Raw genomic sequence first — 26292 nt, 5'->3', positions numbered from 1 at the left:
TCTGCTGCTGCCGCCGCCACCGCCTCCCCGGGCAGCGGCATTGCGGCGCTTTTCTCCACTGCTTTGGAGCAGTGGCCGCGGCTCAGCCGCCGGAGCGCGCACAAACCACGCCACGCTTGCAGGCAGCGACTCCGCAGCCCGGCTCCCCGACCGGGAGCACGCCGATTGTGTGCGCCAGCCAGCAGCCAGACGCCGCCGCCCCGGACTGGCTGTGGCCCCGGGTCCCCCCACACCCAAAGCGGTACACGATGTGAAGATTGGGCCGGTGAGGGGTGTGGAAGGCGGCAGAGAAGCTGGGGCGGACGCTCGGCTGACCAGCGGAGGAGGGCAGGTCCTGTGGGGGCGGAGCCCGCCGAGGTCGGGCGGAGGAGGAAGGCCATGGCCAGCCCAGAAGAGCCGCTCGCTCCCCGCCCCCAAGCCCCCCTGCCCACAGCCGGGGACCAGTCCTGCTCCGGCCACGGCAAACTCCGCCCGGAGCCCCAGCGTAGCACTGCCGGCGGGGGGAGCGTGGCGGGCCCGGGCCCAGCCCCCGAGCGGCCTGGCTATGGCCCGGCGGAGCGCGCCTCGCCCCCGCCCCCCTCCTGCGCAGGCCGCGCCAGCCCCGCTGGGGGCCCGGGTGCCCAGACTGCGCGCGACAGCGGCAGCGGCAGCGGCAGGGTCCCGGCCCGCGCTCTCTTCGCGCTCGCCTTCTCCTCCTCTGTCCCCTCCCCCTCTCCATCTTCCTTTTACTTCTGGTCGCCGCCCCCGCTGCCCCCTCCTTCTCTGGTCCCCTCCTCATCTGCCTTCCACCTCCCCGTGCGGCTCCCCGGAAGGCAGGGCGCAGCAGTGGTGGCTCGAGGAGGTGGCGGTGATGCTGGCGGCGGCGGCGGAGGACAAGAGGCGGCTCCTTTGAGCGTCCCCCCCAGCACGAGTCCGCACGGCGGCAGCGCCGGCGGGCGGCGGCGGCTCTTTCTCTCCCCTGCGCTCCTGGGTTGGCTGCTTCCAGCACGCGCCGGGCCCCGGCCGCCGCCGCCTCCCCGGCTCCCTCTGTGCTTGGCTGCCCGCCGAACGGGCTCCTCTGGCTCTCCGGGCGCCAGCGTGCACGGCCCCGGCCTCGGGCCCAGCCCCAGCGCAGGAGGCGGCCGGACCTCGCAGCGGCCCCGAGGCGCCAGCTTCGCCCCAGCCGCTGCGGCCGGGCTGCTGCTCGGCTCCGACATGGAAGATGGACCCTCTAACAACACGAGCTGCTTCCGAAGGCTGACGGAGTGTTTCCTGAGCCCCAGTGAGTGCCTGCTCTGCGTTCCCTGGGTCAGGGCGGGCAGGGCGTGTAAGTCCAGGCGCGTGGCGCCCAGCGGGCTTCTCTGGAGGGGCGCAGGCTGGGGCACAATAGCAGCTCGCGGGAGCAGCGCGGGCTCCCGGACACCGGGGTTTCCCAACCTCATCGTGCGTGCGGGAGAGGGGTGGCCCGGAGGACTCCGGGTGTTCAGAACCGGTCCTGCCGCCAGCCGGGGGCTGTCCTGTGCTGTTTCCGTCCGCACTTCCCCGGCTGGTCTCCATACGCCCAACTCTGAGCACACATCCCAGGCTCCGTGCACTTTAGCCTAGGACCACTTGGCTGGAGGAGCAAACGCGCGTTTTTCCACTGGAGGTCCTGCCTGCTGAGACCCCTGGCTGGGAGAGGGCCCGCCAGGGTCCCGAATCCCTCTCTCCCGAAGATGAAGGCATTCGTGGTCCCCGGGGTTTCAGTGTCTGTGTCCCGGTCGCTGTCTCCCGTCCCCACCCCATGACCCTGTTCCAGAGGTAGGACTAGCCGGGTGGAAACGGCGGGCCTCTGCAAAGAGGGCGCACCCCACCCAACCCAGTCTCCACTTTGTAGATCGGGGGGATAGCTGGCGCTCAGGCCAGCAAAGACAAGGACAATGGGCGTCAGGGCGTAGGAGAGAGTGGCCACCAGTTCTGAGCCCCAGGTCGCGCCCCTCATCGGACCGCGGCCAGGCCGCCCCCCAGACCCTGGTAGGAGGTAGAGAGCGTTAGAGCAGGGGCGGCAGAAGGCAGAAGGCGTGTCATGGGGGCGGGAGCGGGGCCAGGCAGAGCAGAGCAGTCAAGGCGAAGGTTCTCTAGAAAGCAGGGAGCGGGAGATGTCCAGCGAGAAGGCAGTCGGTACGCACGGGAGGGGACTGCCTTTGTTGCGGATGGAGGGCGAGCAAGGTGAGGACCGGAGATGCAGGACCTACGGGGCCGTGGGGTGCCGGCCACTCGGGCGCCAGCCGGTCGGGCGCGGCTCCTCACAGCCTTAAGCGCGGGCGCGGGCGCCACCGTCCACCGCGTGCGCACCGAGCCTTTGTCTGCGCCTAGCAGGGGAACCGCGTTTCCGCGGCGCCTGCTCCCGGCAGACTCTTCCAGGGTTGGGTTGCAGTTTCGTCTTCCTGCTCCCGGTCCAGGCCTCCGCGCAGCCAGGGTCCAGCCCCTCCTCCCGACTGGAACTCCTCCGGGTGGCTCTGGGGTGTAGCCCCAGGCAAGTATGAGCGCAGGCTAACCGGCTGGCTACCCCCACCCCCACACGATCCTTCCTGCGGTAGGCTCCAGTGGACCTCGTGGCCAGGCGGCCTATCTCACACTCCTGCGTGGGTGCAGCCCGGCAGTCTCTGCTCCTGCTGGCTACCTGACCTGGTCCTGGCTGGCGGTGGGTATGGGCTCAGGTCTGGCAGCTGACCCCCCATGCTGTAGTCTCCCTCTGTTCTCAGGGGCACAGTCCCCATCTGCCTACCTGCAGGGATGGGCGTTTCAGAGAGGCTGCGGTTGAGGAGTGATGTGGTCAGGTGTGGACATCAGCACCTAACTAGACAGAACCCACGTGGCTGTGGGTGGAAGTGGGGAGAGCAGGCGCTCTGGCCAGATCTGAGGGGTACGGAGCAGGCCAGGCTGGGCCTTCCTTCTCCACTTGTCCCTTCCTTTTTTTAAAAAAAAATAAACATGTACTTTTACAGTCTCCAGCTAGTGGTGGGGGGGGAGGAAGAAAGCTGCCACATCTTGCTTGTGCCATCATCATTTTGGGGCAGGGGTGGCGGCAAGGAGAGGGCCACTGGGACGGAGCGGACTTTCCCGAGACCAGGTAGCTCCTTTTTGTGCCTCCTTGCTGCTGCTGCTTGTTTGGGTGTTTGTGGCTGGCACGTGGGGGGGGGTGTTGTCGGGCAGAGCAAAGGGGAGCAGATCTGTGGGACGAACTTGTCCCCAGGGACTCCCCCGCAGGCTTTGCCTTGGGAAGGACGGAGGACCTGGAGCAGACAGGGGTCACCCGGAGGGGCCCCTTCTGCAGAGTTCCCACAGGGAAAAGGAAACCCAGCGATGGTCATGCATTCAGGAGGTGTGGTACTTTGGTTTGTTTTTTTCTTTCCCCTAACCAAGTCAGCAAGAGAAGATACTCGGTGTTGGACTAGGAAGGGAGATGACAGAATCCTGCCAGGGCCCTTGCCGAAGTAGTAAGTGTAAAGACCTTCAGGGAATGCCTGTTACTCGAGTACCTGGAGGGAGGGTTGGCGATGGCTGCACGGATGCTTGAAGGACAGTAGCCAGTTTCTGCCGGGACGCCCTCCCGTCCACGGTGGCATCTTTGTCCTGCCAGCAGCTGTGTGGCCAGCCGCCTTTGTCTGGACTGCTGAAGCGCCCAGTACTTGAGAGACTTTTGGGTATTTGGCAGTAAAAACGAGCCTCTTTGAAAAAAAAGCCTGGGTATTATGAGAAGGTAAGAATGCCCATGTGCATATAAATGTGTCTTAAGCATGTTTACTCCCCGTCTTCCTTTCCGTGTGGTCTCATGTTCTGGCGAGCACTTCGCCATGTATCGTGTTCAGGCTGCCGAGGTCAGTGGTGGTTGAAAGGGCTGCCTGTCCTGTCTTAATCACCGGAAAGCCCCTCACGTGTTGGCGCTGTGATGCCCGAGCTGCACGCCTGTCCCTCTGGCCCTGGACCTGGTCCACGCGGTCTCCTGGGGAGCAGGTGTACTGCGAGCTCCTGCCCCCTCCCAGGAGGTCCCTGTGCCAGAGTGGCTGACGCAGCAGCAGGAGGGAGCCCTCTGGATGTGGCACTGGCACCCAGTGCTCCGGGCCCGTGGTCAGCCTCCGACTCTGTGAGGCTGGCCCCGCCTCCTCTCATCCCACCACCTGTCTTCAGGTGTGGACCTCTGTGCTCCTCAGAAAGGTGCTGGTTGGGAGGGAAGACCTTTGCTCATGCAGAGCACCAGCCCCGGGAGGCTGGGGCGGGGGGGGTCCACTCTGCAGGGGTGTATGTGTGTGTGTGTGTGTGTGTTTGTGTACAAAGGAAGCTAGGAAGTCGTGCTGCGAGAGGCCAGCAGGGGCTGTGCCAGTCTTCTGGAAAATCAGTTTACCTTGTCCCCACCTGGTGCTGGGGACAGCAGGGGAGGCACCACGAGGAAAGGCCCTTTGGTGCTGACTTGAAAACGCTGCCTTAGGGATTTTGAGCATTCGTCTGCTCTCACCAGGGCCCCCGCCCCGTCCCTCCCCATGACGTGTGTGAAGTACCGGCCGCTGCTGGGAATGAGGCACAGCAGTGGAGCGAAGAGGGACAGAGAGGGCAGGAGGGTGAGACCGGGCAGATGTGCAGATGCGGGTGGCAGGGGCCCCTGCAGACCGCTCTTCACCGTCTGTCTCTCAAATGTCCCGAACAGAAAACACGCATCCGCAGGAACTGTGGGTCCGAAACACACCCGCATGCCTCCCTCTTGTTCTGCTTCCCAGGGACCGAGATGCCGTGGGGCCAGCGCTCGGACACACTGAGACGAGTGCTGTCCCGCCTGAGAGCAGATGGGTGTGACACAGAGGCTCGACACTCAGCCGCACACTCACCTTCTTTGGCCTGGTGGGGCTGAGGTGCTTGGGGCGGGAGCCCGCAGCTCGACCGTGGCTGGGGGTGGGGATCCATGGACAGTTGACTAGCAGGTGGTCCCTGAGTACCTGCTCAGTGCAAACTGTTGCAGGGCCATGGAGATGATGGTCGCTCTCCCCTCAGAGGACCTGAGGTAGAGATGCGGGGACCTGCCAAGGTGACCAGCCAAGCAGGCCAGGCCCCAGCCCGCTCCGGCGTCCGTGGGGAGGCCAGGGACGAGAGTCATCAGAGAGGACTGACATCCAAGCCAAGGACCAGCTTTTTGAACTGGGTGGAACTATTTAGGTTCCTTAATTTAAATTTCATGGCGTTTCTGTTTTAATAAACAACAACAGCAGCAGCAGCAGCAGCAATAAAACCCTCTGCACAACAAAGAAAAAGCCACAGAAGTTTGAATGAGAAGCAGTAGAAACAGTACAGACGGTATCCTCTGTCATCTCAGCCTGACGCACTCGCCTTGGGTACTTTACACATAAAAGTTTTTCTGGCCCGTAAGGAGAAAACAGGCAGTTCCATGAGATAAGTGGGTCCCGGGTTGTAATGTGCAGCGAGGCGCTGGGCTTCACAGCACCGCATGGCATGTTTGAAAGTTGGTAAGAGACTCGGTGTTTAAAGTCCTGGTGGAGAGGAAAAGATGCGCTCTGCTGGGTGAGCGAGCAGGTGTGGGGGTCGCCTTCGCCACGTAGCGGGTTAAACGGGGCATGGCCAGCCTTTCCCCAGTTCGTGCCTCGTTCCTTTTGGCTTGTTTAAAAACAACTCATGGAGTGTGACAAGGGAAGAAAAAATAATTTTCACGAAGGAATATTTCTCCCTTAGAAGGGGAGCCCTCTTCCTGGTAATTCAGAACATTTTAATTTCCTCTCAAAATGTCAGTGAAGCTGCCCCCGCCGATCTGGAGCAGGCTGAAGGCGCCCCCAGGGATTCAGGGCCCCTAGTGATTCCTGCTCACGCAGGAAGCAGAAGATGCTGCTCTCTTGGGTGATTGTAGTGCTGACCACTTTCTGGAATTCTCTGGCCCGCCCATGCCTAGGGGCCTTCTCACTTCCTGCTTGCCTGCCCTCCCTCTGCAGAGCGGCTGGGAGGGCCTGCGGGCTGGGCCAGGCCGGTCCCTGAGCCCGGCAGATCACACACACACACACACACACACACACACACGGGAGGTGCTCAGATATTTGTGTTGGAAACCCGAAGATGCAGAGGAACAAAAACAACACCTGGTGCTTATCTTCAAGGAACTTAGGCTCACTGAAAGCCTTCTTGGCTTCCCCGCTGCGGAGCCAGGGTCCGGCCTGTGAGACAGCTCTCTCAGGAGCCTGCAGCGGCGGGAGACGCGGCAGAGCTGGCAGGCACGCGGCCGGCGACAGAGGCAGACAGAGGGCCCTGCATGCTCTGGTGCCCCCCCCCCCCCGCAGGGCTTTCCCGGAGGAGCCACCCTGAGTCGGGCCTGCTGGGGTCACCCAGCCAGGGGGCCTTGGTGGGGAGGGGCCTGGGGACTGCCCCTCTCCAGGCCGCCCAGATGCGGTGTGCAGTGACGCCCAGGAGGCTCGTGGGCCAGGTCAGGGGACAGATGTGTTCCACTGCATGTGCAAGGGGAAGCTGCTGGAAGGTTTTCAGCAGGTAGGCGGCAGGTGACCAGTGCTCTCAGGAGCTCGTCCAGCTGAAGTTTGCTGAGTAGATCTGGGAAACAGGACTCGAAGGTCACTGTCGCCTTCCAAACAGGAGACGATGGAGACTTGGGCCAGGGTGACACCGTGGAGATGAAAAGTGTCTTCGGGAGGTGTGTGGAGGAAGGGCATATCAGCACTTGGGTGGGCTGGGTTCTCGGAGCACAGGGTGGGTGGGGAATCGAGAACTTGGCCTCGGTGTTTGGTGGGAAGGGTCTGGCCCTGTGGGGGCTGGGCTGGGTGGGGGGAGCAGGGGGAAGGGGTGGAACCGGGAGGAACCCGGCAAGGAACCGGGCCTCTGCGTGGAACGCCCACTCTGAGGTGCCCATTGCATGACTCCGTGGACTGTTGAGAAGGCCATTGGGTGAAGGAAGTCAGGAAGTCAGAGGGGCGATGGATCAAGACCGGAGAATAACGACTTCAAATGTCACAGCATTTGAAGTCACCGTGTCCCTGCGTTGAGAGTCAGTCGCCATGCCACGTGGTGTCGGGGCTTCAGGGAGGCTGGCCCATAAAGTCGGTTCCCGAGCGGCTGTGGGGCCAGGAGGGAGTGTTGGCAGAGAGCTCTGGGTCGGTGACTCTACAGATGGTCGTGGGCCACCGTCCTGAGTGGGAACCTGAACAGAACAGTGGGAGCGAGGGGAGGGCAGAGGACAGATTGACAGGAGAGGAGGGAAGAGCCCTGGGCCCCCAAGGAGGAGGCACCTGAGCAGGAGGAGTGGGGCGGAGCTCACTGGACCGCTGTGTCTCGGAGGCTGGAGGAAGAGCCTGAGGATGGAAGAAGCCAGGGCCCCCAGAGCTCCACCGAGCTGCCAGGTGGACATGAAGAGTGAGTGACTGCTGTCCTGGGACCCTGAGGGCAGTGGCAGAGGTGCCTGCCTGCCTTTAGTGGGGCGGGGGTCCGTGGAGACTGCGTGTGGCCCTGTCGGTCCTCGGTGAAGGGAAGGAGTGAGCCAGAAGCTGGCCCCTCCTGCCAGTCCCAGGTGGGGCTGACCTGGGGGTGTCTGTTGGTTGAGGAATAGTTTGGAGAAAGAGGGAGAAGAGAGTGGGAGAAAGCCTTGCAGAAGTCGGCTGGGGTGGGCGGACAGGACCTGCGCGGCTTTGCACAGGGGGTGGAGTGGTTTCCTCAGTGGGCTGTGGGGAGAACGGTTTTGGGTTGTCAGACACTGGCAGCGTGTTCTCGAAATCCTATCTGATGGACAGCGCTACGGTCACCTGAGAGTGAGGGGAACAGGGTGGGGACAGGCCGAGGGGGCCAGGAGTGGTGACAGAGATCGGAAAGGGTGGACCGTGCACAGAGGTGTGATGGCGTGATTGAGAACTTCCTTGAAGGCAAGTGTCGTGATTCGAGTACCACTTTGGAAGACTCACCATTACCAGTGTGTGGTGAGGATGGTGCAGGACAGGGGGCACTGTGTAAGCCCAGTGCTCCTGGCATCAGACCTGCACGGAGCCAGAAAGAATGAACACTGTGAGCTCTGGCCACGGCGCGGTGAGCGGTGTGTTGAGGGAGGAAGAGTGTTTGCTGTGCGGAGCTGGGAGCAGGGTTCCCCGTGGAAGAACGGTCCCGGCGGAGTCCTGGAGGTGGGCGCCTACGGAGCGAATTCAGAGAACAGCGGGTAGAATGAAGGGGTCGATGGGGGCCAGGGCTTCCCGCTTCCTGCTGAAGAGAAGTGCGAGAGGAAGCTGGCGTGGGGGATCAGAAGACCCGGGCCTCCCGAAGTGGACGCTTGCGCGTGGGCGGGACGGGGAGGGGGCAGAGTGCCGTGGTCCAGGTCACGTGACCTGCTGCCTGCTCTTGGAGTGTCCCCTCTGCGCCCACTGCTGGTAGCATCGCCGGGGAGAAGTTTGGGCGGGCAGACCTGCTCCTCGCCTTTAGGGAGCCACCGTGTGGCGAGGACTCCCAGTGAGGTGAAAGGCGCCCCCTGTACCCGTGAACAGTGACCTCTGACCGAGGAGTGCGTGGGTGGGGGACGAAAACCTTGGTTCTTCCAGCCCCTCCCGGGAGGGTCTCTGTGCAGACACTCAGCCTCTTGCCGAGTGTCCCCTCCGCGCCCCCTGCTGCCTAAGGGACTGTAGTTAGAGGACTGCTGCCCAGGGCCCAGTCCCTGCTGGTGGGGAGCCCTGAGCCCCCACCTCCTCCGCCCGCTTAGGGTCCCCTCCTCCGTGCCGCCCAAACACCCAGCATTCTGTGTGTCTCCCACTAGCGGGTGTTCCTTTGTTCATTTCCTGAACCTCAGTGCCCAGCACGTTGCCAGCCACAAAGTGTCTAGTGTGCAAGGAAGCGAAGGGGTTGAACTGGGAGAATATGATCACAACGGCCCTTTACAAAAATTGATTCTCCTCAAAGGAAGGATGTAATGAAGTAAATAATGGGGTGGTTGAATTTTGCTAGCATAATGCGAACCTTCATTCGCTCCATCCTCATTATCGTGTTTTATGTCACCCAAATCCACTGTTAGCGGCCCCCTGTGGGGCCCGGACTTCTGAGTTACGGAGGACAGTGTGGTTGAGAGCCTGGGCCCCAGGTCGGCGAGCGAGTGCTAGGCGCTGCTGGGAAGGAAGGAGGGAGGTGCTCAGGGTGTTTTGGGTGTCTCAGGTCTATTTCCCGAGGCATCGATAACATGCTTTTTCCTTGGGCGGAAACATTTCCTGCAGTAGCAGAGAGAAAGTAATGCGTACGAAGTGCAGAAACAGTGCCACGTGTTTGGATGTGGTGAATTATTTATGCAAATACAAGCATCTTTGGAGTTTTTGAAGTTGGCAAGTACCGTGTAAGAGCAATGCTGCATGAAGAGTTGGTCACTGTGCCGGAGCACACACCGGACGCGGCCTCCAGAACGGCGGGCTCGCCCGGGGGGGACGAGGCAGGGTGGGGAGGGGCGCGCGTGGATTCAAGGGGTCCTTCTTGTGTTTAGGTGATTATGTTTCTGTAACACAGACCTCTAAGGTCCCGTCCCAGAAGGCTGGATTACCACGGCTTCCCAGGTTTGGAGGTTGCGCGTCATATCACTCTATCAGGGTTGCACGCAGCTTCAAAGTTTCTTTTTTGCCCCGAAATCAGAAGTCTGCTTTTGAAAACGCACTCATCTCGTCAGGCATCGTGGCTCTTTAGAATAATGCTGGTTGTGTCTCATGGTGAACTATGCCCTCTAATTATTTTGAGGCAGATTAAAGACCTAGTTATAAAACCTCCACGATTAAAACAGCGTGGCCCTGGCATATGAATAGAGAAACCAATGTAACAGAATAGCAGAGTCTTAAAATAGACCCAGATGCATAAGGAATGAAGTGTATTTTTAAAGTGTCATCTCATATAGGAGTAAAGATAGAGTATTGAGTATACACTTGGGGACATCTAGTAAAAATAAAATTAGATCCTACTTTAACTGTGAATCCAGGATAAATTCCAAATTCGTCCTGTGTTCAAGTAGATACACTTTTGACCTTGATCAACATGAGGGTTAAGGGCACTGACACCTTGCCATTGAAAATCCATGTATAACTTTTGACTCCTCTGAAACTTAACTACAGGTGTCCCGCGGCCTCCGTGGGGGACTGGTTTCGGGACCCCCGTGGGTACCCTGGTCCGGCACGCCCGAGTCCCTTATCCGAAGTGATGCCGAGCTGTTGGCCTTCGGACCCAGACGGACAGGCCGCTCTGGATCCACAGTTGGTTGAACCTGCAGATGCAGAACTTGGCAGTGGGGAAGGTGGGCCAACTGTGTGTTTATTTTTAAAAATCTGCCTGTAAGTAGACCCATGCCATTCAAACCCATGCTGTGTAATGGTCAACTGCACATTAAAAAAACCAAAAGGGAAAAAATAGGAGGAATTTCTTTCTAGCTTTGGTGTGGGAAGAACCTTTATATGTAACTCAGAATCCAGAAGTAATCAAAGAGAAGATTGGTCTTAATCTACATTAAAAATCCTTCTTATGGCCCTAAGTAAGCCAGGCTGTGACTCTGTCCTACGAGGCTCCAGTGCAGGGACCCCTGCCTTCTGCCCCGCCCCTCGTTCGTCCATTTGCTACCGTGCCTTTGAGGCCCGGGCACCCCCACACTGCGGGGAGTTCTTGAACGTCTGCCCTAGAAAAAGAAAACAGCCCGAACTCAGATCCCCGCGGGGGGCCCGCTGTGCTGACGTGTAGAGGCAGCTCCTGGAAATGGCGATGAAAAAGAGCAACCCAGTAGAACGCAGTCCGAGGCTGTGGACGGTTTTTAGAACTGTGAGAAAAGAGAAGAGGCCCAGCCTCGTTCATGATGAGATCAATGCAATTCAAAAATAGCCCCGAGGCACCTTTTTCACCCCCCAGTTGCGGAAGCCAAAACACCGTATACACACGGCGTTGGTGGTTCTGTGAGGAAGCCGGTACTGGGGTGCGTGCCTGGTGAACACCGAGGGGCCCGGCCCTGGAAGAGGGCTGTGTGGGCGTCAGCTGGTATCAGAAATGCATGTCCCCACTGATCCAACAATCCTACTCCTGGGACGTCATCATTAGACGGGCTCACACAGAGGTGGTGTGATGGACCAGGTATTGGTGCACAGCAGCACCGGTTGAGAGAGGGCTCTGGAGACCACGCACAGGGCGGTCCCCAGGGACCTGGCTAATGCAACGAGCCCTGAAGACATCCTGACACATTCCTGGGTGAGAAAAGCAGAGTGGGAGGCAGTACACACCATGCTCGCACTTTTGTGTCAGGAAAGCCTGTGCTTGTGTTTGTTTTGGTTGCCGAGAGAGAATGGGCAGAAATTGGGGCAGTTATGGGCACACTGACCTGGCTGCCTGGGATGCCCCTGGGGGCCGGGTCTCGGAGAGTAGGCGGGAGGCAAGAGTTAGAGACACTTTAACGTGCACCTTTTAAAAAAATATATATATTTTATTTGTTTATTTTTTGAGAGAGGGAGGGGAAGGAGAAAGAGTGGGAGAGAAACATCAGTGTGCGGTTGCCTCTCATGTGTTCCCCACTGGGGACCTGGCCTGCAACCCAGGCATCTGCCCTGACTGGGAAATGAACCGGCAACCCTTTGCTTCACAGGCCTGTGCTCAATCCACTGAGCCACACCAGCCAGGGCCGTGTACCTTTTTATATTTGGGGATTTTTTAATTATGTAGTTCCTGACCTATTTAAAAGTTACATTTACAAATAGGAATTTGCCCTGACCGGGTGACTTGGTTGGTTGGCACATCAGCGCCGAACACGAAAAGGTTGCGGGTTCGATCCCCAGTCAGTGTGAGCACAGGAGGCAGCCCATCCATTCTCTCTCTCACACTGATGTTGCCCCCTCTCTCCCTCTCTCTCCCTCCCTCCTCTCCCTCTAGAATCAATAAACCTACTTAAAAAAGTAAGAATTTATGAGATGCCATTGAACAGTCGTCAGTCCCTCTACTGTGTGGCTGATGTCATCTTTCTTGTGTTTTTTCATTGTCTCCCTATTGAGATCATAGTTTATTTTTCAGCCCCTGAAGTTTGTGCACATGATTTCTGTCTTCCTCTAGCCTCCCACCTCCTGCTCCTCCACGAGATCCCCGAGTGTCAAACCACGAGTGTTGAAAAGAAAAACACCCTCGTCAGTGCCCCTCATGTCGATCTTATCAACGCCTTCCTACGTCACCCAGATTTAAAAATGGAAACAGAAAGCACTTGTAATGTAATTTCTGACTCGGACACAGTCTATGGCTTCCCATTGAAGATACGAACTATTGTTTAAACTGTTGGAGGGCTGCCCAGCCTGCTTCATCTGGTAGAAATCACTACATTTTGGCAAGAAACTGAGCGTCTTCCCCGTGAAAACGTGGGCTGTAAATTCCAGCACTTCTCAAGTGAATGGAAATGTATGTAGCCTCAAGTGCTCTTGCCATTTCAGACCTCTAAACAGGGGCCACCTCCCCCTGGCATTGACTCTGCCGTCACGGCGCCTGGAGTTTTCTTCGGAGCAGGGCCTCTGTGAACTGAGGCAGCTCATTCAGGTCTCCACGGACATTTGCGGGGCTGGTGTGGGAGCCATGCTGGGCAGACCGGATGGACGACGCCAGGCCCTTCGAGACTGTCCCCATGAGCAAGGACCGTCACCTCCCCTACACCCCCAAACCCCCAGCTGTGCCTTTGTGGTAGAACCGAATTCTTCTGATCCTCCTGTTTGATCTAATCCTTTCTTGATTTTATTTTGGGTTCAACATCAATACGCAGTGTTTCTCTTAGGAGCTAAGTGGGTTTCTTCGCTTTTCCCTCAGCGTGGCTATCAACCCTGCTGATTTTCCTGTGTTATGTTTATGATGTTGACATTTTTCTTTGTCTTATCACTTATTATTGTTTCCTCCTTGTCCACCCATTGGTTTTATTTTAGCTGCCACTTCCTTCCTACTTCCTGGATCCTGTGAGAACCCTTTCCTCACCTTAAATGTCAGCCTTCCAGTCCCCCAAACAGACGCCTTGGACCGTGCATGGCGGTTCTGGGGTCTCACGTAGTCAGTGGGTGGCACCTGTCCCAGGCTCGGGGGTACAGATACTGTCAGCTTGCGCATATGTGGGCCTCTCTTGAAGGCACTGTTTTCTCGTAGGGGCCTGGGTCTCAGGAGGGCCGCATGATCATTGCTCCTGTTTTGGGGGTGGTTCATGGTCACGGGGTCCGGGAGCAGATCAGGGTCTCTGCTGAGCACCGCAGATGCTGCATCCGGGGGCCACTCCAGTCCCTGGGAACGTCTTGTGTTGAAGGCTGTTCTAAGTGTCCGTGCTCCTGCCAAGTTTCACATCTCGTAGGAGCCGTCCACCGCTGTAGAGTTGGGCGTCTTCTGGGCTGTGTATCTGTTCTGTCCATTGCGTCATCAATAGGAAATCTCTCACTTTTTTTTCCCTAAGCGATGCTTGGGTTCTTTTTGTTTTGTGTTGATAAAATTTTAAGTGTATCCTGGCCAAGTGTTTGCGAGTGAACATGATGACGATGTTTGATGTCTGGGTTACAGTCTGGTGCAGGGGGAGTGCCTCCTGTTGCTAATGGTGTGAGGGACCCAGTACTGGGATTGGGGATGACCTCAACTCTGTACAGATGCCATTGTCAGGTGGAGATCGGCCTCGGAGAAAGAGCGTGCGTGTGTGCAGAGCTACACACACCCTGTACTCTTGTTCCTCTTCCAGTCTTTGTTGACACGCACTGGCCCTGGTTACGTTCATAGGCAGCGTTCATAGTGCTTTGGGGCTGACAGCCTCCCAGTGAGACCCAGGGGGTCGGCGGTGTTGAGAGGGGGCTTGTGTCTGCACCGCACGGAGGTGCAGGCTGACACGGTGTCGGTGAGGTGGCCTGCGTCAGTGTGGCTTTGCCAGCGGTCACACTGAGGAGAAGATGGGAGAGGTCACTGTGTGTCGGGGGCGGACAGCGGAGCTGCAATGGAGGATGCGAAGCACGTTTGCATCACCTCGTCCTTGGATGCCCAGGGGCCCGAGAGCCCGTCCTTTGGGGAGGGCAGCCTGCAGGCCCTGTGAGGGCATCCACGTGGCAGCAGGGAGCTGGTGGCAGTGGCGGTGACGGTGGGGCTGCCTCCTGTGTCCACGGCTGGGAAAGGAGTGCGTGTGTGTGGGGACAGGAGGTGCAGCCTCTGGAAGCACTGGCACCAGAAAGTGCTGGTGCTTTGGAGCAGCCCCACTTCCCTGGCGCGACACGAGAGGCGGGCGAGCTGAACGCAGGAGGGCAGGCTGTCTGGAGGGAGGAAGGGCTGGAGGGGTGGTTTGTTCCAGCTCTTCCACTTGGGGGCAGTTGTTTGGACGGCCTTGAGGGCCCTTCCCCCATGTAGGAGCCTCTGCACCCAGCAGCTCTGGGCTTGAGTCCCTGTGTCTGTGAATGGTCTACGTCCCCCCACCCGACCCAGTGGGCATCCTCCCTCTGGGGCCCCTGCTGCCGGGGCGATGGAGCCTCCGAGGGAGCAGACGGGGCCAGGGCGCATCGCCCATTGGTGCGCCATTGGTGCCTGGCTTTGGTTTGCGGGTGTAATTTTGTTTCCTTTGTAGCTGGTTATTTATCTCCTTTAGAATTTGTAGATTGTTGGTCCGGAGTCTTGGTTATCTACAGGAGTGGCCTCAGTCCTAGGTAGGAACAGCCCTTGTTATTATTATTTTTTTTTGTAATTTAACTCACGCTAACTTGGAGAAAGGGGCCCATGGGCCCATGAGCGATTCTCTGTGGGGGCTACACTTTAAATCCCTTTAAAATCCATTCTAAGTCTGGTTTGCATTTATTTGAAGCAAAACTAGCATGATGGTGTATCATTTTATTTTTTATTTATTTATTTTTAAAAATATTTTATTTATTTATCTTTAGAGGCGAAGGAAAGGAGAGAGGAAGAGAAACATCAATGTATGGTTGCTTCTCCTGCATCCCCTGCTGGGAACTGGCCTGCAACCCAGGAATGTGCCCTGACTGGGAATTGAACCTCGATCGTCTGGTTCGCAGGCTCATGCTCAATCCACTGAGCTACGCCAGCCAGGGCTGATGGTGTATCATTTTAATTTAAAACTGTGCAGAGAATTCGGGGAATTGCACTTTGATCTGTGAGGAGCTTTTGGAACTCTTTACTACTGTATGGTAGACATGTAGATACTTCTTATTCACTGAATTGGCTTCTGCTGTTTGGTAGGCAGCACTTCATAAATGCGAGAAGAAATCGCAGGCAGGCATTGAGTTGCGTGGCCACGGCGACTGGCCCTCCCCTGCACGTTGCCCCTTGCGTGGCGCACCTGGATGGTAAGCGTGTCAGGAGCCCGCAGTGATCGCCTGTCCACCCGTCCTTCCTTGACGTCGTGGGCGTGAGGCTGGCTGAGTTGGCGTCTCAGACGATGACAGTCCAGTAGGAAACTCTCCGGAAGTGTGTGCTGAGTGAAGTGCTTCCAGGAGGCTGGGTGGTGCCCTGGAACTGTGCGTTTTACTGTAAAATTTGGGCTCCAGTTTCAGCTCTGCTTAATTTCTGAGAATTCCAGTGTAAAATGGGTGCTCCAGAAGTCACCAAGTATCGGAATTTTCTTGAGTTGTAAGAATTTTACATTTGTGATATTTTCCTCTTGATGTTGTATTACATATATGCAGCTCACTTTAGTTTTTAAATACAGAATGAGAAAAGGAAATGTAGGGTGGTTTCTAAGAATCTGTAATGTGTAGCTGCTGACTCTTAAGGAAACTGTGACCTCGTGAAAGGTCCACGGAGAGTGTCCCTGTGGCCCCGGGCTGTGAGGACCGCCGGCAGCGAGCCTCCGCCTCCCGTCTGGTGCCGCGTCCCGGGCCTGTCCCTGTCCTGTCCCCGTCCTGTCCCCGACTGGCCCGTTTCCTGAGAAGACTCAGCAGGCTCCTATTTTCGGATGTGACCTGCTGCTCGGCTTGCTGGCAGACCTTGCCTTCCTCGTTCTGGTTTCCCGGCATAGATGGGGACATGGTCCTCGAGCACGGGCGTCTGAGAAACTATTTGTTGTTTCCCGTGGAGATGAGGAAGTGGCGGAGGTCAGCCAGTCACTGGGAGACCTGGGCTGACTGCTCGCGCGGGTCTGGCCGGAGGCGAGTGTGGCTGCCCGTCTCTGAAGGCCCGTCAGACCCACCCTGTGCCTCCCGTGTCCTCTCAGTCACCCCGTTTCCCCCGAGGAACGTTGCCCACAAACTCTAGGCTCCTACCTCGAGTTCCCTGGAGGCAGAGCCAGACAGAAGGGCAGGAGGTTCAAGTTCCAGCAGGGAGGTGGGAGGCAGGAGGGGGGCTCCCGGGCAGGGGCGTCCAGCCCGCAGAGGGGGAGTCAGTCATACTGCGACGTGGCAGGTGGGCAGTGGGGCTGGGTTCCAGTAGGACCCGCCCCCACCAGAACCTGCCACACCCCCGGGGAACCTCCCTCCCCACGGAGCAGGGGCAGCGGCATCCACCCATCTGGTCCTTCTGCCCCTGGCTCCGCACATCCATACGTTTCTTGCTCCGGGGCCACGTGGGCTCTTGGGAAAGCAGCAAGGCTCGGGGGCCTGCACCTGTGTAGGATGAGGACCCTCAGGTGCGGCGCCCCCTGCTGGGAACAGGCCGTCAGGCAGCAGAAGTGGACTGGGAGGTGAGACTGGGCGTGGGGGAGGCGCTGCCCCCGCAGGTGCTCGGGGAGATGCATCTGCCCTCTCGTTCCACTGGGAGGGGCTGGGGCACGTGACAGGTTTTTAGAAAGCCCCAGACAGTTTTTAAGTCCCAGGATTTTTCTTGAGATCAATGTAAATCCAAACAGTGGAGCTCATTCCGCATCCACATGGTACTTGGAGGTGAAGTCATGTGTGCCCAGTGGCGTCTCGCTGTCAGAGCAGCGCTGGTATGTCGGCTGCCGGCTGCTGGGAAGGCAGGGATGCGGACAGAGCACGTCTCGAGAGGGTTTAGCCAAACTGTGGAAACAAGGAACGAAAGGCCTTCCGATGAACTCACGTTAAAGTGAGTGTTAAATAATCCAGAACGTTCTGTTCAGAGAGCGTTGGGGTCACCCAGAGTTTCCGCATTTTGGAGTTCCTGGTCCCGTGCTTTGAAAGGGGGGACACCATATTACACTGCATAGGGGAGGCAGCTTTGTGACACATTCCGCAAGGTGCATTTGAGTTTGGCAAAAATACATGAGTATCACTGTGTTTTTCTGAATCAGAATATGATAAAGTAATTGATTAAATTATTAATCAATACTGTTCAGTATCAGTCAACATGGTGACTAGACTGTGTAGACTGTTTAGAATTAAATGCTAAAATTAGCATATTGTTTGAAAATATCTATATGACATTATTCTCTTTGAATAAGGGCAGACTTTCCTGTAAGGGGCCAGATAGAACGTATTTCCGACTTCGTGGGCCTCACCGCAGCTCCTTGTGCCACCGTTGCCGGGGCAGTGGGGACGCCCAGAGCTTCCTGGTTGTGCCTCAGCAGAACTTTGTTCACGGAAGCTGGCGCGGACGCTAGTCTGCCGAGGGCTCCTTGTGTTGGGACCGATGCTATTTTTGATACACAGAAACTTCTCCCTTTGGCTCTTTAGAAAGCCCCCGTAATTCAACAGTTCATAGTTGGGGAGTGTTGACACCTGCCCCAAACCGGGGTGACCCGCTGGCTCTGGGCCCTGGTGGCCCACTCTGGGTTGGGGCAGGGCACGCTGGTCTCTGTAAGTCTCCTTCTGTGGGGGTTGGGCTGTAAGGGCAACCTTGTGCAAGAAAGGAAGTTTTGGATTTTCTGTCTAGAGTTTGTATCATTGATTTTCATGTTGTTTTTTTCTATTTTGTAGTCTTAAATCACTTTACAAAGAGTCAGACAGACATCAAGAGACACATGCAAATACGAACTCATCCCAGAGAGCCCCATGTCAGTGGAATTGCTCTTGGCAGAACACTTGACATTTTGTGTGTGCCCTTGAAGTGACTCGGACAGCTGACACCGCTTTCCGTGTGGACGGCCAGAGTAATGTACACAGAGGTCAACGGGTATAGAGCCAACAGTGGCCAGTTTGTCGAGAAATCCTTGTGTTGTGTGCGTCGGCATAGCTTCCTTTTTTCCCTAAAATACTGATTTCTGCTCCTAGTGAGGATCGGAATACTGCGTCCTTTCTTATTGTTTAGGAAAATTTAGGAAAATTGTAGCAGCGTTTCTATCATGAATGGGTAATGTGTGATATGTATAATGTATAATAAAGTATTATTATATACTATACACAGTGCGTTATTGTTATAATACAGTCACACATCACAGTGCGCGGTCATGTTCCGAGGAAATGTGTTGTTCGGCAGTTTTGTCATTGTGCGAACATCACAGAGTGACTCTCACACCTCGATGGTGTGGCCACTGCCCAAGTGGCCATGCCTCACATGTACGCCCGGCAGTGCGGCAGGTCACTTTGCACCAGAAGCGCCACAAACCCGTGAGAGACACTTGGTGCCCGGATGTTAGGGTGGCCACAGTGTCACCGGGCGGTAGGAATTTTTCAGCCCTGTTACAGTCTCAGGGGACAGACAGGTACATGCTGTCCATCGTTGACTTAAATCTTGTTACACGCACGTGTCTGTAGGTTATGGAGGAGCAATGCATGTGCAAGACGAGTGAGTGGCGCAATGGGCGCATGGAGAAGGGGGAGCCACGAGGCCCCTCTCCCGTGGGCGATGTGCAGGGACAGCCAGCAAGCCGGGTACTGAGAAGTGGGCAACTGAGTTGTAGTGGCTGCTGGTGGGGGGTGGTTGTGGGGGGACAGCTGGTCGGCTGGGGGAGCAGAGGTGACAGACCTGGTGGAGAGGGTGCTCTGTGCGTGGGCGCACGTCTCCAGTGTCCTGGACAGCGTGGTGGCGGCAGACGGACGGCCTCCCAGGGTTGGGGCAGCGTGTGGCGTTCCCCAGGAAACAAACAGCGTAAACACACTCAGAGCAGGCGACATCCCCGTCCTGGCTGCAGGTGCAGCGGAGGCATCGCAGTGGGTGGGCACTGGTTCCGCAGAGAACAGTACCACCCAGGCCTGGGCCGGTTTCCGGTGTCTAAGTAGGTTTATACCCAGGGTATTGCTGGGGTCTCCCTGCAGTTGGAAGGGGATGAATCCTGCATGGAGTGAGACTCAGAGCTCGGATTGCGGTGGCCCAGTGGGGCGGATGCGGTGGCACCGGCTTGGGTGTCTGTCCCCAGCATCTCCCATGGTGCCCTCAGCAGACTTATCTGCTGAGTGGCTGTCACCCTGTAAGGGATGGCCTTGGCCTCTCTGACCCAGTCGGCCTTTCTGGGCAAGACAGTGTTTTCCAGTTGCTGAAGTATAACTTTTAAAACAGCTACTTTGAGTATTTAAGTTATTCTCCATATAAACCTCCCCAAAACGAATGATGCCTTTCTTATGTTATGAAATGTATATTGAGATGCTGACGTTTTCCCCTTTCATCTTTATGACTATCAATTATGTTATTTTATAATATAGAAAGGTCTTTTAAAGGACTCTTAAGGTTTATGGTTCTATTTTCCACCTTAGTAAGCCCAGATAATTAGGCGTTTATATTTATTTTTTTCCCAGCTGTTAGAGAGTTTTTCTTTTTCCTCTGTGGTTCCATCAGCACCCGCCGCCCTGTGCCAGTTGGTCCCCACGTGCTGCTCACAGAGCCCTGCCTGCCCTCCTGCTGGGCGGCTGGCGGTGTGCGTCTCCTCTGGACCCATGAAGTAGGCCCCACACTCGTGTGTGAGTCACCAGCCCAAAAGACGGAGTCATCCACGGGGCCGCCTGTGGGTGAGGGGCGCCCACTGCTGGGTGACATCCCTCTGACACCCTGGGGAGCAGTTCGGGACGTGGAGCCTCTCAGGAGTGGTGTTTCTTTAGTGGGCGTGTTGTTCCCCCTGTCTCCTCGTGGGGTGCTGGACAAAGTAGCCGGGTCAAGTTACTGTGTTTTTTGGATGAATGTGATGACTTTTGCCGGACTTACCATGTGTATAAACAAAGGCATCGTCTGTGACTTCACACAGTGCACATTTGATCTGAATCCATATGTGACAGCAAAACGACATCGCACGGCACAGCTTATCTCGACTTCGCTGCCCACGTCGACCCCCGGTAGGAACGCGGAGTCACCTTGGTCCTACCAGCGAGGATGCTGGACGCGGAGAGCCCAACAGCTACTGGCAGCTCACAGTGACAGCTCGAGGATTGTCACAGGGATGTTCTTGCTTTTTAGTGAGTTTTCCTGTTGTTCGCATTCTCTTCGAGCTGACGGAACCAACCTCGTACCTTCCCAGTTTGCAGTTCCGCCGGTGAACTTGTTCAGATTGGCCGGTGCGCTTAGCTGAGCAGGTAACACGAACTGTTCACTGTGAAACCCTCCAAGACCAGGAGTGGCAGAGATGCATTTATTTAAGGTGCTCATTGAGAGGATAATGTGTTATGGTTGGCAAGCTGAAAGTGGTACAATCTTCGTAGTGGATGTGTAGGATTCGTACTGAAACGGAAAGGCATGTCGTTTTCAAAGAACTGGTAAATAAAAGCCATCAGAATTTTTATCTTTTGAACACATCTTGGCAGGTTACAAGCATTTTCAACATCTAGAAACTTCACATTTTCTGCATTTCTTGTCTTCTAGTGGAAAAGGGAGGCATGCATGCAGGAGAGAACTTCAATACATTTGATGTTACATAGATGGTTTTTTATGTGTCCTTTTGTTTTTATCTGGATTAACTGCAGTTGAGAATCATAAGAGGCATAGCTTCCTGTCAAAATAAAATTAGGCTCAGTTTGCAGTTGCACCAACCCAGGTAATGCGTGAAAAGGCGTAAGCAGCAAGTTGATAAAATGTCGTCCAAGGGTAAGGTGGGGACTTCACACTCACCACTGAGGGGCTGCGGTTGAATGTCGGTCACCTGACTGCTGGCGCCTCCGTCACTGGCTGTGGACGCCTGGGCAGGTCACCTGTTTTGAAGGTTTCCCTTCGCCTATGAGGTGGGCCCCTTCCTCTTCCCCGCCCGCCCTCTTTTGGTCCAGAGGAAGAGGTAATAAAGAACGTGTTCTGCACACTGTAAAATTCAGCACAGGTGTGAGGTGTTGTTGCAGAGTCAGGGAGGCACAGAGTAGGAAAGTGAACGACCCCCTTTGTTACATCCTGTTTGAGTGGCAGGTGTGTGCTCTGCCTCCCTGGAGGCTCTCTTCTTCCTCACGCGGCAGTTAATTTGCCATTGTCAGTCCTCGTTCCACCTGAGAGGCCTAGGTTGGCAACTAAATACACACCTTATTACACAGGGTGGGCGGCCTCATGCTGGGACGGCGGACCTTCTAATTTTGACTAGTGTGTGGCTAAGTGAGCATGTTTTAAGATTTCAGAGTACACGCTTTTTAGAGTTTTACTTTTTGCACTTATCCGTGTAGTTATGTTTACAATACATACCAGGCTATGTGAGCACGGATGGGAATGAGAAAACTCTGTTACTTCTTTTTAAAGCTAGATGTTTAAATATAAAAATGGCTGAGCCAACCCTTCCTTCCTCCCCTTCCTCCTCCTCTGTCTCATTCCGTTAAAACCTCGCTGTGCTCAGCTCTCGTTTGCACCTGGTTTGGCCCCTCCTGTGCTCCAGGTGATCGGAAGTGTGAAGGGGACGTGGACGGGGAGGCTGGACCTGCTTCGGATTAGAATCATTTTCAGAGAGGGAGGGTTCTGAGAGCTCGCGGGGTTTTTTTGGGAGGGGGGGTAAGAGCCTCTGCCCTGAAGCACCTCACAACCAGCACGCGCACACATGAAGAAACCGGGGCCGTTTTTAGGGGAGGTCTCCTTGCTGACGTTTCCTGCCAGCCAACACAGCAGGGAGCGGGCAGATGGCGCCGCAGGGAAACCCTGTGTGGGGAGAGGGCTCTGGGGTGTGACTCCTGAGAACGCATTTGCTCCCTCTGAGAGGTAGAGACACGACGCGTTTTCAAAAATTCGTCTTCGGCTACAGGGAAATTCAAGTTGGACTTCGCCTCCAGGCTTGGCATCTGCCTTTATGGCAAATGCCACTTCCCACACCACTTGGCGATGGCTCTGTGGCCCGGCGATGACTCTGTGGCCCGGTGTTAGCGCAGACCTGGGGGGTCCTTGCCTGTGCCAGGGGGGCCTCCCCCTCCTCTCTCCCGTCTCAAGAGCGGGAAAGTCCTCGTACTGGTGCAAAGCCCTCCGCACAGTCAGCCGCGATGCCTTTGTGTTTGTCATGCTGCACACCGTAGGTGCCCCATAAGCGTTACTGAGTGGGGACTGGGTGTGGGCTCTGTGTTCTCATCTCAAAGGAGGCCAGTTCCCAAGTCTGTGTGTGTACATCACAGCCAACCTTCACGAAGCTCTGGTTTGGGGAGCGGAACGGGCCGCCCTCAGTGGTCCTCAGCCAGGTACCATCATGCGTGTCACCCGGAGATGTTTCTGGTCCGAGGCACACACCCTGGAAGCCCAGGCAAGCTTGGGGGGGGGGGAGCAGTGATGGAGGAAAGTCCTCGGAATCCGCAGCCCTGGGGCGGAGGTGGCGGTCATTCCTTCCTCTGACAGGTGCTTTGGCGTCAGTGGTGTCCTGGATTCTTTCATCTGACGTGGCACAGTGGTTTGGGGCCTTGGGCCTGGGACCAAAGCTGCAGCTCCCACCCGGCCTGTCGCTTCCCGTCTGCGAGAACTGAGTCCCATGACGTGGGCTGGCCTCGAGACCACATCTGTGAAAGAGCATGGGGGTGGCGGTCCCTTGTTCCCAGGATGATACAGTCGTTAAGGACCGGGGTGGTAGGGCGAGGCACTGACGATGTTACTCCCTGTGTTTCGGGCTTTCAGGTCAGCCATTTCAGGTGTGCTCATAGCCAGCTTGCTCGAGAGGCAGGTTCCGAGGGGTCGGGTGATGTAACGGTGATGTCACTCAGCCAGAACCCAGGTCCTGACTCACTGCCCCGTCCTTTCCACACTCTGCTTTACCTGCACAGGTGAAGGGTGGCTGGGCAGGTGCTGGTGTGCGCAGGCGGCTTGTCCTGCAGATGGCGTGATGTCCTATGAAAGCGAGCAAACACGCTGCATCAGCAGGGGGCGTGTCCCCGTCTCCAGTCTCTCACAGGGGCCTTCACGGAGCCACCCGCACTCCCCAGCTTTTCTTTCCCTGTGGGACCGGTGAGCACCACCCCTGCCCTCGCCCGCCCTCCCCCGCCCTCTCCCGGGGGCCCAGGGATCCCTGGGGGTGGGGCCTGGCCCCGGAACCTCAGGGGTGTGGGATCAACCTCAGGGATGTGGGATTTCCCAAAGGGCTGCTTGGCCTGCTTCTTGCCCTGGGGTTTTCCAAAAAGCTGCAGCGTGCACTAAGGTTAGAGGGCTGCCCCTCTGGGACTGATGTTTGATCTTCACGATTGTTTATCAGCGGAAGGACGATCGATTTCACAAGTACAAGCCAGCAAATTATATTCCCTTGTTTTCCTTCTCCAGTTTGCTCCGCAGGGAGGAAGTTGTAACTTTGTTGAGAGGCAGGTGTGTGTGTGTGTGTGTGTGTGAAGACTTCCTTTATGAGTAGCCCAGGAATTCCCTTGTGTGTTTGCTCTCTGAAAGTGTGGGGACAGCACATGGGAAGTAGTTCCTGGAGGTGCCTGTGCCCCAGGGCGAGAAATGTGGGTTCTTCTGATAACACGCACCTCGTGCCCTGGGTAAAGGAGAGGTTCATGTTCACCACGTGCGTGCAAATGCCTGTCTGGGATAGAACCGCGCGCTTTGCAGTTGTAAGAAAGTAAAGGACAAAGGCCCGGAGGTCACGGGAACGGCTCGTGGTGGACTGAGGTGCTTGCTCAACGATAACACTCGGCTGGTGGTGTTTGCACTGGGGTTGAGCGTTGCCCCGGGAGACGCTCCGCACTGGCGGCTCACGGTGACTGTGTAGGTGCGGTAGGCGGCACTTTGCTGTGGAAAAATGGGATCTTCCATTTTCATTAAATTAACATATCAACTACTAGTTATTTTTTGTGTATAATTTTTGCTCAGGTGGTTATTAAAGATAACTTTTTTCTTTTTTCAAAAGATTTTGTTTATTTACTTTTTAGAGAGGGGAAGGAAGGGAGAAAGAGAGGGAGAGAAACATCAATGTGTGGTTGCCTCTCATGCGCCCCCCACTGGGGACCTGGCCCGCAACCCAGGCATGTGCCCTGACTGGGAATCGAACCAGCGACCCTTTGGCTTGCAGGCCAGTGCCTCAGTCCACTGAGCCACACCAGTCACGGCTATCTTCTTTCTCAAATGCCCCAAATGATATATCTCACCAAAAATAAAGATAGTACAATGCTCATGATGGTCTTTAAAGTTTTTGACCAGGACAGACCTATTATTTGGATACAAATGAAAGTGTTCTCTCTAACAAAAATATCCCAAATCTCTGGAAAAAGTTTACAAAACACAGAGGTAAGTAACTTACTCCCTTCCAGGTAAGTTAAAATAGATATATGTACTCTCTCACTCAAGCACCACTCATGTTAATGTGTAATTCCAGACCTGGCATGAATCTTGCTAAGTTCACTATCTACGAGTATGGACCTAAGAATTTTGGCAGGCTTCCTTACTCACTCACCAATTTGTCATGCTGTCCTTGAGTGGACATTCAGCAAGAAGCCGGATAGTACTGAGCCCCTGGCTCCTGAACAGCAGTGAGCACCCCGCCGCAGCCCCCGCCGCAGCCCCCTGCCCCTCCTAGCACTTGACTTTGCAGCATGAAGACGGCGCAGTTGGTGCTGGTGAAGTGGCCTGCATTCAGTCTCGTACAGCGGTAGGTAGGTAGGTAGGGAACAACCATTGCCCCTCATGGACGATAGTACAAGTAAGATCCTTCTGGGGACATTACCCTCTTCTGGGGCCTGTTGTAGACCCCGCCCCCGTGCCAGGCATGTGCCGTAAAAGAGTTTGTTTTGGGGCCGTGCTTGCCTGCTCACCTGCCCGTTAGAGTGAGGAGGAACGTGCCCAGGCGAGGGAAGCCTGTGGGGGCGGGAGTGTGACATCAGGCTCCTGTCTGGGGGAAGGACAGCTCCTTTTCCCTTGTCTCCACTTGGGACTAAGGCAGGCAGGTCTCTGTCTCACACCCTGAAGGGGCGAAGTGGGTCATCTTTTGGGAGGGATGACAGTGAAGGCTGCCAGGTGGACGCGTGAGTGACACCAGGCCGGAGACCTGGGGATTTGCCTGTGCCGCATCCCGTTGCACCTGTCCATGCGTCACATGGCTCTGTTCTGGGGACACCATAAGTGCGGCCGTGTCTGCAGGGGGTCTCTTGGGGAAGACCAGCAGCTGGGGGAACACGCCCATGCTCTCATCGCTGGGGAGAGCGCAGTGTGTTTGCAGAACCAGGGGTCTGCTTTGATCCTCCGGGCTCTGGGGGTGTCAGCCCCCAGCTTGCACTCCCCCCTGACCGCTAGGAAGTTTGTGGGCCAGTGTCTGGCTTCTCTGTGATGCGCAAGGCATGTTTCTGTGGTGTGTGTGTTTTGTCTTGCCCCTTTCTTCTGCTAGTTTATTTCCCTGCTCTTTCTTTCCTCTCTTTCATTTCTGTCAAGTGTACGTCGTCTGCTTGGCTGGCTGTACTGCATGTGTACTTGACTGCAAACTTCCAGACAAGGCAAAGAGCCTTCAGTTGCTCATTCTTTGTTGCATTCCTGAAAGAGCAGGATCTTGTTTCCATGGAGGACCCCGTGGTTGGGTGCCCTAAATTGAGCGGCATTGTAGCTGGTAGTCTTCCTCCCAGAAACCCGAGCTGGTGCTACCGCCCGTGCCAGGTTCTGGGTCAGGAAAACCAGCACCTGCAGTGCAGGGAGTCCGGGTCGCTCCTGCACACACACACGTGACCTTGGCTGGCCGGCTGGAGACACACCTCCACACCGCAGGCCACGCTCACATCCAGATTTGCAAAGCCGGACCCAGACAGCTGTGGCAGTGAACTGGCCCCGCCACACTCACCGCGTCAGGGACACGGGCCCCGGGGTGCGCGCCTCACGTGGAGAACCACTTTGAGTGTTCATTTCGGGCAAAAAGTGATTGTTTTGCTGATAGGGTCTGCTCACATAGCACGCCCTTGAGGTCTCTTTACATTAGCATCCAACGGTAAGGACTCTCAGGGAAATGCCTGCTGAGGAAAAAGGAGTTTTTCAAAGTAAAAATGGTCGTCAACTGTTTCTGTCCCCCAGCTCTCCTTGAAACGACCGTTGCCTGCTTCCGCTGGGGCGGTGAACACTGGGTCTCTGGAGGTTCGCTGGTTGCCTGGTTTCTTCTTCTCAGCATTCTGCCCTTTCTCTCGTCCAAGGCGTGTC

The 26292-nt window shown here is 56.2% G+C and overlaps 1 protein-coding gene across 1 annotated transcript in view; it reads left to right on the top strand.

The window, feature by feature from the left end:
* Positions 1 to 378: 378 nt before the first annotated feature.
* The window catches only part of PDE10A (phosphodiesterase 10A), a 170580-nt gene continuing 144666 nt past the window's right edge, over positions 379 to 26292 (top strand). Inside the window, exon 1 of the mRNA XM_037060516.1 lies at positions 379 to 1261. Coding sequence (XP_036916411.1) covers positions 379 to 1261 — 883 coding nt within the window. The remainder of the gene's footprint in view (positions 1262 to 26292) is intronic.

This window comes from Sturnira hondurensis, unplaced genomic scaffold, assembly GCF_014824575.4.
Source record: "Sturnira hondurensis isolate 20B ecotype Veracruz unplaced genomic scaffold, ASM1482457v3 Scaffold0000167, whole genome shotgun sequence".
In the NCBI taxonomy this organism is placed as follows: Eukaryota; Metazoa; Chordata; class Mammalia; order Chiroptera; family Phyllostomidae; genus Sturnira; species Sturnira hondurensis.
This window is presented reverse-complemented; position numbering and strand designations above follow the sequence as displayed.